Raw genomic sequence first — 14,155 nt, forward strand, 5'->3', positions numbered from 1 at the left:
GATGGAGGAAGTGCTTTTCCATGAACCATAATTAACCACAGGAAATCACTGATTTGAAAACTTGTGATTGAAGAATGACTTTGAGGTTTATACCTTAAGTAAAAATAACTGCTTTTTGGGGTGATGCTTTTTTGCATCAAGGGTCACATTGACCAGTCTGGCACTGTGCTTCAGAGTGTAGCCAGCTACCTGCCTGTGTGTTAGATGTTTGTGGTGCTGGCCACAGACAAGATAATGGGCAGGATTATCTGTGGATCTAATATGGCACAGTCACTGCTGCCCTTAGCAGAACATGTTTCTTAGAAATGGGTAGTCTTTTAGTATTTCTTGGTAATAACCTATAGACTGTCATGTCCCACATTACTGCTTGCCCTTCCTCAGAGTTGTTATTCTCTTGTGTTCTTCACTCAGGGTAAGCAGGTTTTTTCTGATTAGAAAAGGCATCATTATTCTGGTACATTGCAATCACTTTAATTGAAAATGTTATCTAAAAACAGGTTTTTAAATGTGGATTTGAGTGCAGACACCAATAACAATCAGTAACTGGTTCTTGGCAGTGTCTGTGCAGTCTGTCTTGGCAGTTTTTGGCCTGTCAATACCACTCTCTATGTACAGCCTTTTTCTTCACCATTGTTTTGCAAACAGCTTCTTCCCTTTCTGTGTTACTTTTATTCTACAAATGACCAATTAAGTAACACAGTGACAGAAAACCACTGAATTTCTACCAGTGTTTCTTACCTTGTTGAATTAGTGCTTTTGCTAGTAATTCCACACAGAAACGAGGCCGAATTTTAACTGTCATAAACTGTGTCATCTGGGTAACTGAATTTTACTCATGTCGTTTCAGGTAAAATTATTATCGATAAAACGATTGGTTTAAGTCAGATTTTTTTTATTGAGGAAATGCAGAGTAAACTATTCTGTCTTTAAGATGGGGCAGTGAAGATCCTTCCAAGGCACTATGCCACACAGTAGAGGGTTCTGATAGCTAAATGCTATCATAATTGCATCATTGTATCATAAATATGCTATAGAATTATAATATTTCTAAATTACTGCTGACTTCCGCTGCCTCAATTCCACTTCAATAAGTAATTTGGCTGTGTTTCTCATAGATTCTTACACAGTCGAGTTTTCATAGTGAGTGCTGTTGAAATAAATACAAATTGGTGCAGGAAATCATTTTAGGTTTCTAAGATGATTCCTCCTAGGTTTGGTTTATTGTTAAAGCACATGAAACAGTGGTACATTAATTTGTAATTTTTGTAGTTACGTGTCAGCCATGGTACCTGTGAAGTCTCCAAAAGAATACTATGTACAGCAAGAGGTTATTGTACTGTTCTGTGAAACTGTGGAGAGGTAAGTTAAGGATTAGGTCTTAATTTTTGTTTGCTTTGTCTGAGTTTTTATTGCAGTGTGTTAACTATTAATATTCAAGAATTGTCCTAAAACACCAGGTATTTTGCTTTTCTAGTAAGTATCCAAATTCAAAGGTATTAAGCATGCTTGGCAGGCACAAACCTGTGGTTTTTTGTTTTCTACATTAAAAAATACAAAACAAAACACAAGAGTTAATCCAACAGTAACTGAGTTGTTGGTATGCCTAGTTACAGAAGTGTACATGAAGACTCAGCATTTAAATAAGCTTAGTCTGTTCAAGGCATCAAGACTTAATGATATTTCATGCAAGAATATATGGAAAGATGGTTCAAATAATCTGTGAACCTCCACTGATTTTCATTAAGAACTCGTAAAAGCTCTTGAAAATCTCAAAGGACTGGTCTTTGGCTCTATATATATGAAGGGACAATGATGGAAGAAATCAATTCAGCAATCCATGAGTTCTTCTAGAAGTATAAAGTGCCAAGAAAAGTGTGAATTTGTAATATACTGTGTTGAACAGCTCTTTTTCTTCTCCCTTGTGACAGATTAACTAGCCTGCAGATGGGCAGTAGAGGGGAGCAGCATGTGAAATACTCAGCCTAAGTGAGGTTTTGAGCAGTGCAGCACTGTTCTTAAAAGAAAATTAGTGAATTATGTTCTGTGTAGAATTATTAGATACCAGTTGACTGTAAGAGGCCCTTAGGATAAGTCTTGGTTTCACTGTCATGTCAGGAGAACTTGGGAAGCAGGACCCTGGGCCTGGTGTGATCAACCCTTTCATCAAGGAATGGAGGAGTGCAGAGCACACTGCCACAGTCTGTATGTGGCACCAAGATCAGAGGTGTTTGAGGCATTTTGGGGACAGGATTACAACTCAGAAAGGGTCACAAGTAGGAGGAATTACCTTCCATCAGTCAGGGAGTACCACACACGCACACACTCACCTGTGGCATACATGTCAGCAGAGGCCACAAAGATGAGGAGGGGTCTGGAGCATCTCTCTTAGGAGGAGAGGCTGGGGGAGCTGGGCCTGTTAGACAGCAAGACTGAGAGGATCTGATCCATGCACACAAATATCTCAAAGGTGTGTGTAAGAGGAAGGTGCCAGGCTCTCTTCCATGGTGCCTGGGGACAGCACAAGGAGTAGCAGCCATAAATTACAACAAGACAAGTTCACACCAGCATGGGGAAGAATTTATCCAGTTTGAAGTGGCAGAACAGTTGCCCATGGAGGTTGTGGAGTCTCTCTCTCTGGGGACATTCCAAACACACAGGATGTGTTCTTGTGTCACCTGGACTGGCTGATCTCCAGAGGTCCATTCCAACCCTGACAATTCTGGGATTCTGCATTTGCCCAGTAAGAGGGCAAAAAACCTAAAAGATGGTTTCTTACTTGTAGCTTTTGGGAATCTGTCTGGGCTGTAGGAAGGAACAGGGGTGAGGATGGGCCACACACCAGTGTGTCCATCCACTCTTGGCACCAGCCAGGGTTTGCTTTTTGTGGTTGTGTCCCATCCACCCCCAGCAGTACTGGCTGGACAATGCTGACAGGGAATAAGAAAGTTATTTCCATTCTTTGGGGGACCAAAAGCAGGATGCATGTGCAGTTTTCATTGCAATCTTAAACACTGATGGAACAAGTCAGAGAAGAAATTTGAAGATGTTATGAAACATATGGTAAAATCTGAAAATTGTGAAGAAACCTGGGAAATACAGCAAAGTAAAAAAATCCAAGCAAAGTGGGTTTTAGTTTAAAAGGGGCTTAAGACATTTGAGAAGTTGAGGACAATGAAGTCTCCCCCAAATATTAAATCCTTAGACTTCAGTAAGTTATAGTGTAGAACTGTGCTGTTCTTGGGTGGTTTTTAGGTTTTTTGTTAGTTAAGGGGGCGACTGACCTTGATAATTAGAGCAGTTTGTATTTGAAAATGAAACCAAGTACTTCTGCTATTACTTTAAAAATGTTTCTTTTTTCTTTTATTTGAAAAATTGCCAGCACCAGTGGTTTTCAGTATCAAGCTGAAGCTTGACATGAAATAGTAAATAGAGAAAAATTCATAAAAGCGAATTGTGTTTTGAATGATTATAAAAGCTTTAAATGCTTAAAGGGATTTTTTTCTTGCATTTATGTTTCTATTATACTTTATTTTTCTTTAAAGCAGAGACTTAAGCAATCTGTTATATATATAGTGGTTTAGATTGTACAAAACCAGTGCATGAGTTAAATACTATCAGTTTGGTTTGGCTTATAACAAATTTTTCAAACTTTTCCTTAGTGAAATGTGTTCTTCATGACTTTGATGTCTTACTAAATAACTTTATTCTTCTGCTTAGAGCCTTAAGGCTTGGATACCTCACTCAAGATATGATAGATGACTATGAACCAGCTTTAATGTTTACAATTCCAAGATTAGCCATTGTATGGTAAGTAATTTTTAACTACTCTCTGCTCTGCCTCATTTAAAGGTTTATTGAAGATTTGAAGAGCTGTGTTTAGAATTTTGATGGTCTGTCTTTCACACCTGATTTTGCTTTTACTTTCAAAAAAAATTAAAGAGGAGGATTGTTTTGTTCTAAATCATTACCAGTTTAATGTAGAATCGCAAGACAAAAAAAAAAGATGGTAGATCTCTAAATAGAGCAGGCAGGAACAATTGATCAGGCATCCACCAGCCAAATTTAAAAATTAGGAACATCAGTCTTTGTAATGTCATGTTGTCAGAAATATTTTTTGAAAGCACGTATTTTGTGACACTCAAAAATAGGATGACTTAAGGATACAAGTCTTGAAAACTACAAATTTTCAATTAAATTTGTGGGTTTTTTTCTCAATGACTCTAGGTTCAGAAGGAATTATTATGGCAAACTGCATTGTAACTGTTGAGTTAGGTGTATTTCTCTTGAAGGAAAGTGTTAACATTTGTAACTTTTGTGTTGATTTGTGCCCTGTATTGACCACTCAATTAAACTGACAGTGGTTTTGCTTCATGCAGTTTTTGCAATATTGAACAAATCAGATGGATTTTTCCTAATGAGTCTTCATGGTTTACTAAGGCAGTAGTTTCTCTGGAGTAAAGCCAGCATATTTTTAATATTTTACCATTGTGAATGTTTTACAGTTAGCTAATATAAGTAGGATAATTGAGGGAAATAAAAACCCTCAAATCCTGAGTGTAATACACTTCTCCTCAGGAAATCCCTGTGGCCTGTTGTTCCTGTTAAATGGTATATTATCTCTAACTGTCATTCTAAAATAATAACAGTAATAATCTGATTGTTGGAAGACAACAGGAATGTGAGAACTCAGGTTGAAGCTGCTGGAAGACACGGTGAAGGAGAACACACCAACACTAACTGGAAAACCAGGGCTCTCTGGCAAATAGATCATGTCTATCCCAAGTTACAAAGAAGGATAGAGAAGAAGAGAAGAAGTTTAAGTGCTCCTAATTATCCAGTGATAAGAAACTAGATGACTGTCATGAAGTATCACAGAGCTCTTTCAAATGTTACGCATGTACAGAAGCCATTTCATAATATTTTTTTTCTGTAGTGCTCTAGACCACTTTTGTTTTTTTTTAATTTTTTCCAAGAGTTAAATTCTGTGGCAAGCAAACTGCCTGAAAGCCAAAGGAACAGTGACTTGCATCAGGTAGAAGTTTGAGGAGAGTAGCCTTTAGCTTTCACAGGGTAAAGCAGTAACATTTGCTTATGCAGAACATAAGATATGAGTCAGCAATAACTGCTTCACTTTGTGGCAGCCTGCTTGTTGAAGCTTGGCAAGCATAGAGAAAAAGATAAAATTGTGTCCCTGGCAACAAGATAATTTATCTTAAGCCACAAAAAAAAAAAAAAGTAACTTGCAAAGAAAGCAACTTTTTCTGTCTGTCCTCTTCCCTGCTCCTGCCCTCAAATCCCTAATCCCCTGGTCTTTTTTTTTAAATACTTCAGAGGAATTCCTATAGCTGGTGGTATCAGCTTTGCTGCTGTGTTTCAGAGAGTCTTTGGTGGTCACACAAGTGCTTGCTAGGGAGAGGCTGGGGACCAAAAGAATTTGACTTGTGTTACTCTGGGTGATTTGGGTGCTGGATAGCTCCCTGGAGCAATATGGAGTTTAAGTGTAAGGAAAGTAACATGCCTTTGAAATATCTTGGATAACAGAGCACTGACACCATGGACAGGAAGGGGAAATGGCTTTGGAGAAAGAAAACTGATGAAATCTCAGCTGTGAGAATGGGTTGCCTTTGGGAAACATACATTGCTTTTGCAGTGGGCAGAGGATGAAATCTGTTTTAAGCAGAGTGGTGCCCTTGGGAATCCTCTCTGACCCTGTATGGTGTGGCACAGCAGATGTGAAGGTGAATTTTGTTTAATCCATGGTACACAAACAGGTTTGGGCAGTGGTGGTTTGGTCAGGAGGAGCTGTTGAGATACCTACAGTGAAGTACCTGGAGGCTCTCAGGATTGTGAATTTACCTCTTTCCAGGGAAATTTGTACAAATGCTGAATTGATTTAAAAGCATGGTTTCTTCAAAATGTGTTTTATGTGATTAAGAAAATCTGTTTCCTTTTTTTACCGTATGTCAATACAATGTTATATTTATCTTGGAGGTAGAAAACTAGGAGCTCAGGAGTCAGCTGCAGTATCTCAAATCAGTGGCCCTCCCCCAATGTACTTGATAATAGGTTTCCTTTGTGGGGTTTTCTTTGTGTTTTTGTTGTTTTTTTTTTTTTTTTTTTTTTTTAATTCAGCTGCAGCAATGAAATAAATGTGTGTTCTTCCCTTTATGCTTCCATTGCTTTTTCTGCCATGTTTAAGAAAAGGGAACAGAGTGGAGAGGATCTTTTTCCTGTTACTTTAAATAGCATCTAACTCTAGCTGTGGGTGAATAATACAAAAATAAGATAACGAGGTGTAGTTAAATGTTGTTCTTATGTTTATGTACAATTGCTTTTCTGACTATTCAGTGGTTGCTCTGTGTAATAAAATTTTCATTTGTGTGTGTTCATGCATGTGTTTGAATTACAGTGGCCTTGTTGTCTACTCCGAGGGACCATTAAACTTGGACCATAAACCAGAAGATATGTCTGAGCTCTTCAGACCTTTTCACACTTTGCTAAGAAAAATAAGGCAAGTAATAAATGATAGTTGTAATTGCTTCTCTTCTGAAGTGAAAATCAGAGTCCTCATAAATGCTTAAAAAAGCGTTTCTGTTTGCTGTGTTAACCATAAACAGCATTTTCCTCTCATCAGCCTGATATACCCATGAAATAACTAAATGTAGGTTTTCATTTCATGGTAGTTTTCTGAACTTTTAATCTCTGTGATAGTTTCTTATTTTTGAGTATCATTTTATAGCATTTCACATTTTCCTTCTGGTTAGATGATGCCTGAAGTCCTAAAGTTAGAGTTTATTTTTGGGAGATTCTGTTTCTAATTAGCATCCATGTTTCTGCTTAACTAGGCTTATTACATTTTCTTGTTATGCTATGATGCAATACCCAGATAATTCTTAACCTAATAGAAATGACTGTCAGTTTTTCATATTGTAAATTTGTTTTTTACAGGATGAATCACTTTATACTTCTTTCCATAATGCTTCAGTGTGGGTTACCATTGGAGATGTGGGCTTTGGCTCAAGTATAAAGAACATTAAAATCTTGTTTCCTTAGCTGAGGTTTTTAGAAGACTGATCTATTACTTTGGAGAAATTGAGCTGTATCTTTAAAGGATCTTTATGTTCACTCTTCAGGTATTTTATCTGGGTGTTAAAAATTTTCTTAATCCATAAGCCCTGTTATTTTCTGAAAATTCAGATTTATAGACCAGCTGCAACTTTTGTTCCTAGAAATCTCGAGAGATAACTTGAAAGGTTGGGGTTTTTTCCCTGTGTCCAATTTTCAGCAGTTTATTGCCTTCCCTGGATGTCATAGTGACAGTCTGATACAAGAATAGTTTTCACATAGTTTATATCCAGATTGATCTCCTCTCATCCCTTAGAGGTGAGGCATCTCCTGGGGGAATGTGAGCTCTGTCAGGGGTGGTTCAGAGGGGAGCTATTTCTGAAGTTAGCCTTTATAAATATCTAGACCACATCCTTGTGTCTCCCTTGAAAGCTTCCTAGTATTTTTGTCTAGAAGTCTTATTTTTAGGTACATTAGTGATAGTCATATTGAAATCTGAGAATTAAAATTGACAAATGAACGTTTGGTTTGTTGGGTTTTTTTGAGTAATTATGGTAGTTTAAAACACTGGGTTAAGAATAACAAAATGAACTGAGGGACAAAACTTGAAGTTAGAAGGAGGAAAATGCTTTATTGGTACTGAAGCTTGAAAAGTCCATGAAGTTTACATTAAATTACCTTATTCCCAATAGGTGGCTATTGCAGTTATTTTCCCCAGCATTCCACTTGCTGTCTAAAGCCAAAAAGATACTTAAAAGCTAATATTCTTCTCATAATCTGTATTTTCTGCTTTGTTTTCCTCATATTCCACAACGTGGAAAATGAAAATCAGTGAAGTCAGTGTATTGCTCAGCCCATTTAATTTTCATTTAATTTTCATTTTTTACTGTGAATGTAGCTCTGGGGTTGAAAACAAATTTGTAAAATCCTTGTTTGTTCAATAACTGCAGTTTTCCATGCAAACTTTAAAAAATAGAAATCTTTCATATTCAATTTTGGCAAAGTTCTGATATGCTTTAAGACTTGTATTTATTCTGTAAAGGAAAGGGAACATTAAAAAATGTGACTTCAGTTGTCTGGGAGACAAAGTTGGCAAAGTGTTCTTACTGAGATAACATCTATCAGAGCAAAAATTCAAGCAAGAAGTAATATGAAATTCCAGGTCTGGCAGTCTCTGAATTGAAGGAACTCTAATACTGGCAAGAACTGAGCTCAGAAAGATCCTTTAGTAATAATCTTGAATGGAAAATATATTGAATGAAAATAACAATGAGATGCAAATAAGTGTGCTGTTCATACAGAGTAATTGAATTAATTTTAAAAGTCCCTCAGCTGTGTAGGTTTTTTTTTCCTTATTTTTTTTTTAACTCATCAGGCTGCAATCCATACTCTGTGAGAAGGTTCTTAGAAACCTATGAAGAAGATGGAATGATATTTGATACCAATACTTCTGCTCCCCAACAAAGGAAGAGTGCTTTTCCCTGGAGTCTTTCTCCTGTCTCCAGCACCAATAGTTAAGGCATGAAAACAGATTCAGAAGATTGCTGTTAAAAACAGCTGCATTTTGTATTCCAGTTCTGTGCCTGTTGTAAGAATATAGAACATCTTACTGCAGAATGTGATCACATCCCAGTGAATTTCTCTGTAAATTTCTATAACTTTTTAGCCAACTAAGTATTTTAGCTCATGGAGTAACATCATAGAGCTGATTATTTTGTAGGATTACAGGTAATTAATTTTAAAACTGTATTATCCTAAAATATCCGTAAGGCAAAGATAAGTACCGTATTTAATTATGTTTATCCACATAATTAAATCAGAGCTAGCAGAGAAGATAAATATCTATTAGGTATGAAAATTTTTGGTGTCCTACTGGTGGCTGACAACTTTGAAAACAATAGAGATTGTTGAGACTCTGAGAAAAAGCAGTAAAGGTTCTTGCTGAGTTTTTGGAAAGGTTGAGCATCAAATTATGGCTTTACATGTTTTAATTAATAAGCCAGGTGCTTGTGTTGACTTTTATTTTGTATGTAAAATATTAGCATTACATCTACCAAAGCATAATTATATAGTGGTGCTATCCCTGTGCCTTTGAAACCAAGGTGTTTGAACCATTTCTGCCAAACTGCTGCAGTCTGCTTAGGAAATACCCAGATCACATCACCTACTCTGTGCACAGATATGTCACTGAGGGCCTGTCACACTGAACATTCTTGTGATAAAACACTGCCTATACTACATATGCCTTTGAGGCTGCTGTACAGGGATTTTCCGAAGTCAGCAAACATGGGATTTTGCAGCACTCCTTTATCCTGCCTTGGGATTTTGCAGCACTCCTTTATCCTGCCCTGTTTCAGAGCTCTTGGCTTTCCTGGTGCTTGTTTCTAGACCGTTCCAAGTGATGGCAGGGTCCCCATGGATTTTAGTGGTGCAGAATCAAGGAGGTGCACATCAAGTGGTGCAGAATCAAAGAATCATGCCATTTTAAATACACTGAAACCTTTCTGTATCATTGACTAGAAATTAAATGTAGTATGCATACTCTCTGTGTTTTAAAGAATTGGGTGGGGCAGTGTAAATTTATTTTCTTTACATTAAGTGTGCACAGTGGCTGGGAGAAAACTGGATTAGTTTTTCCGAGGTGGCTGTGTTCAAAACTTTGAGTTGATTCAAACCTGTGGCAGTAAAAGAGTGTCAGTGCAGTTTGTCACATATCTCAGTGTTGGTTTCTCAGTGTGGGTGTGTCAGACACATTTGTGGACTTTGGTGAGCAGGGCACAGCAGGAGTGGGGGGATGTGTGTGGATCTGTGTACCTGCAGCAGGCTCCTGCAGTGGCAGCTCCTTTGGGGCAGCTGGTTTTGCTCCCTTTGGAGCATGAACTGAAGCACAGGCTGGACATGGCAATTAAGCTGTTCTCTGACAACAAGGCAGTTTAAAATTCTGGTCAGAATAGGAGAAAGTTAATGGAGGAGGCTTGAGAAATGTGCATGTTTGTGGCCCTGACCTCTGTTAAGCTGGACTTGTCTTTAAAGACATCTGGCCTCATGTCTTTGAAGTTTTTTTGTCATTTCTGTACCCTGGATATTGGCAGTAGAAATGAAATATTTTCATTGGTTCTGCAGTAGGCAGAGCAAATCTCTGCTGCTGCTTGTAACAGGCAGAGCACATCTGAAGAACTTGCTTTGTTTTTCAGAGAGTAGCTGTAACCACTGAAAGAAGAATGTTCCTCCTGTTTTTAAAGCTAGATTGCCTTTCTGTGATACAATGCCAAAAAGAGTAAAAAAGCAGGTGAAACCTCAACATGCACTTCTTAAAATTCAGTATTTTCTGAAACCTCTCTGAGAAGAAAGTGCAACTGCTGCTCCTCAGGGTGGATTGCAGAAGCTGACTTTACCTGTGCCTTCTGAATAATGTAAGCAAAGGGAGAAATCCTTTTTGTCCATATGAGCACAATGAGTTAAAGCTTCTTCAGCAGAAAGGAAATGAACCACTGAAGCAGGTACAGTTTAATCAAAGCTTAAAGTTTACTGATGACGCCTGATGTTCAGTTTTTTAGTGGTGAAATGTCACATTTCTTTCCATACATTGGTTAACATTCATTTTCAGTATCTTCATAGTCATTTTACAACATGACAGATTGGCAGTGAGTCCTGTATAATCTAATGTACAGTGTATCTAAAAGGTACCTGTTGTTCAAACATTTGTCATCCTTAAAAATGACTGGTGAATCTGGGGAATTTTTAACCAGAGAAGTGAAGGTAATTACTTGAACCTCTTTTAGAATAAGCTGTATTTGTTAATAGCAAAATTTCCTGTGTTTGGATTAGGAAAATGAGCATATTCCCTTTGAATTTAAAGCAGGATTATTTTTCTACTGAAATTACAGGGCTGGTAGACTACCATGTGTAATTCAGCTGGTTATGTTATTCTTCCAAGGTTGCATGGATCTGACTCACCTGAAAAGACATGAGGATTGTCAGCTGATTCCACTGGTGATTGTTGTTTTTGTTGTTTAACCAGGCTTTATTTACTATCCTCAAAACTGCATACTCTTAAATTTTGGGGTGTTGTTATTGGCAGAAATAGAATCTATTACTCAAGTCCATGGAGCTAGCTAGTATAAAGTAAATATGCGTTTCCAGCCCTGAATTTACAGTGAATGTGTGAAACCTGTGTTGGATAGGTCTGAGCAGCCAGGCTCTCTGAGCCTTTGGAAAGGAAGCAGAGTAGCTCTGGACACTGAGACATGCAATAATCCTGGGTGCTGCCATGTGGTGTTCTGTACTGAATAAAACCCCAGAATAGATGCTGCATGTCCAAAGATTCCATCTTAGATTTTCCTGGGCCCAGTGGATCATTCTCAATTATGCTGATGGGCTTGGATGGAAAGCAAATTCCTTTGCATGTTGCTGGTGCAGCCTCTGTTTGTAGAAGTTGCTCATTTCCTTGTTTTGATAACTTGTGTGTGACTGTGGTGTATGGAGAAGGGTAGCTGATGTTTAAGCACTTTTCTGTTGCTCAGTTGCTGACACACAATTTTCAGTTTGTGCAAGAAAAGCTCCCTGTGGATTGTGGAGCACAGGGATGCTGCCTTGGTTCAGAGATTCCTGGCTGCTGGCAGCCACAAGGATGCACTCACAGGGATCCCTGTGGGTCTGTCCTGTGCTTTTGCTCTTCCTTAGGACCCATGAGGTGCCAGGATTCTCTACTTGATGGACCTTGGCCCAACCCAGAAATTTCCTATGTCTTCATGCCTTTGAATATGTGAGGGATAAGCTTAAAACCTTCACTGTTACATCTCTGTGCTTACTCTTGTTTGCTTTTAAAAATATCACATTACTTTATGTTTATAAAATTCTACATCAGTGTTTCTTCACTAACACAATGCAAATTCATAATGCAAAGCCTCACGGCAGCAATAATGTTCTTCTATGTTTTTTCCATCCTATTGGTATAATTATTTCCAAAATAATTGGAATGATAATTCTACTTTTTTTATGTTGGCCTTAAAACTTAAGCCATTCTCAGTTTGTTTTTGAGGTGATGTTCAAGTGCTTAATCTCTTACAGACACTGGTTAAATACAAGATCTGAGTAATAATAAGGTGGTATCAGTACATACTGTGTAGACAAAAGTAATGTATAGGTATTTAAAATGTTCTAGTATGTTAAATAGCAATACTGCTTTATAGCTTATTAGGCAGGTGGGTCTAACAAAGATGCCCATTTTCCTTTCTTACTTTTTTTATGACTAAAAAAAATGGTCAAACCTTAGATTTGAAGATGCAGATAGAATGATTCTAGGAAATTCTGACTTCTCAGTTACAGAGTGTGAAGAGGGGGGATACAATACTGCAATTGTTCTTACAAGTGGTACTACTGGAAGCTTAGAACTTTTTTCAAGGTCATATTACTCATATAAAGCAAGATTTTTTAAAAGAAAATGTTAATAGTGTGGAATGTACATAGTCATAATTTTTTTCTGACTTGAGAATATTTGTCTTAACTGTTAGCTTTTTCAAACTGTAGGTAGCTGGTGTACAGGTCAGATACTAGTGATGTAATGTACATTTTGAGCTATTTGAAAAATTGGTAGTACTTGCAAAAATATTTGATCTTTGAGTTAGAAAGTTAAGAATGTAAACCATTTACTGGAAATCAAGGTTTGAGATGTATTGAATGGTGGTTTTTGGCCTCTTTTTTATACCAAAGTTACTCCTTTAAGGGAATTCTTTTAATATGTGCTTATTATTATTATTACTACTACTACTACTACAGCTGTATGTTACCTGCTTCCAAATTATTCCTAAACACATGAAGAATAATGGACTCCTAACCTCTGTTGAACAGATTTTGCTTTTCCCATCCATTCTTTTATGCTAAAATACACTTACTGATCTTTGGAAATAGTAGCAGCAGTTCTTGACAGAGGATATTTGTATATGTGACTTCTTATTGAGAAGGATAATGTAAATCAAATTCAGGCCTAAAATTACATGCTGCTGTGTCTGCAGATTTGTTTTTGAGTTATCAAGCACTTAATAACACTTTGTTTTCAGGTGCCCATAGTCCTAAACTGCAGTACTGAGGACACTTGGTAACACTGGAGATGCTGCATGTCTATAGAAAACACAGTTTGCTGAATTGCTCAGTGTTTGCTTCCAGCCCTGCCTTGTCCTTAACATCATGCAGGAGCTTTATTTAGTCCTTAATGACCTAGTGTTGTGGTTTAACCCTGGATGACAGCTCAGCCTCATGCAGCCAACTTGCTCACCCTCCAGTGGGTCTGGAGAGAAAAGCAGAAGAGTAGAAGGGAGAAAAGTCATGGGTTCAGATAAAGACAGTTTAATGGATAAAATAAAAGCCTCAGACAAGCAAAGCAGAGCAAGGAATAAACTCACTAATTCCCCAGGCTGAATTCAGCCATGCCCAGGACAGCTGGGCTCCATCACACGTAAGGTGCCTTGGGAGGACAAATGCCACCACTCCAAACGACCTCCCTTCCTCCTCCTTCCCCAGCTTTATATCCTGACCTGATGCCATCTCTGTGGTGTGGAATATCCTTGGGTTATGTGGGGTCAGCTGCCCCAGCTGTGTCCCCTCCCAGCTCCTTGTGCACCCCCAGCCCCTCACTGCTGGGGCGGGGTGAGGAGCAGGAAAGGCCTTGGCTGTGTGTGAGCCCTGGGCAGCAGCAGCACAAACACCCCTGGGTTATCAGCACTGCTTCCAGCACAAATCCAAAACACAGCCCCATAGTAGCCACTGTGAAGAAAATGAAGTTTATGCCAGACAAAGCTAGAAGATTGAGTTCAATGTTTGAGGCAGGAGAACGCCAACTCCCAATCCCAGTTTCAGTGATCTGGCTTCCAGATACCAGTGGTGCATAAGCAATATTACTGTTTTATTGAATTCTTTTATCTGACAGTTTAATGCTGTGAAACTTCTGCAGTACACTTTTGCAGAATAATTTTCTGAATCAACTTGAGGGATGGAAAATTGGTTTGCTAATCCAAGTCAAATTTGTGAATTAAAAAAGTAAAATGATGAAATAAATTTAATTGTGGGTGACATTTTCACTATAAATGATGGG

General features: G+C 38.0%; 1 protein-coding gene across 5 annotated transcripts in view; it reads left to right on the plus strand.

Annotated features, from left to right (window-relative positions):
• ZFYVE28 (zinc finger FYVE-type containing 28) overlaps positions 1-14,155 on the plus strand; it is a 146,397-nt gene that overhangs the window by 88,081 nt on the left and 44,161 nt on the right. For 4 of the 5 annotated variants that reach the window (XM_063157506.1, XM_063157507.1, XM_063157508.1 and 1 more), the window contains exons 5-7: positions 1,270-1,359; positions 3,718-3,807; positions 6,410-6,511. In XM_063157506.1, the coding sequence (XP_063013576.1) occupies positions 1,270-1,359; positions 3,718-3,807; positions 6,410-6,511 (282 nt within the window). Of the gene's footprint in view, positions 1-1,269; positions 1,360-3,717; positions 3,808-6,409; positions 6,512-13,124; positions 13,163-14,155 lie in introns of all 5 variants that reach the window. The other variant, XM_063157510.1, reaches the window with a different exon arrangement.

Source organism: Melospiza melodia, chromosome 5 (genome assembly GCF_035770615.1).
Source record: "Melospiza melodia melodia isolate bMelMel2 chromosome 5, bMelMel2.pri, whole genome shotgun sequence".
NCBI classification, from domain to species: Eukaryota; Metazoa; Chordata; class Aves; order Passeriformes; family Passerellidae; genus Melospiza; species Melospiza melodia.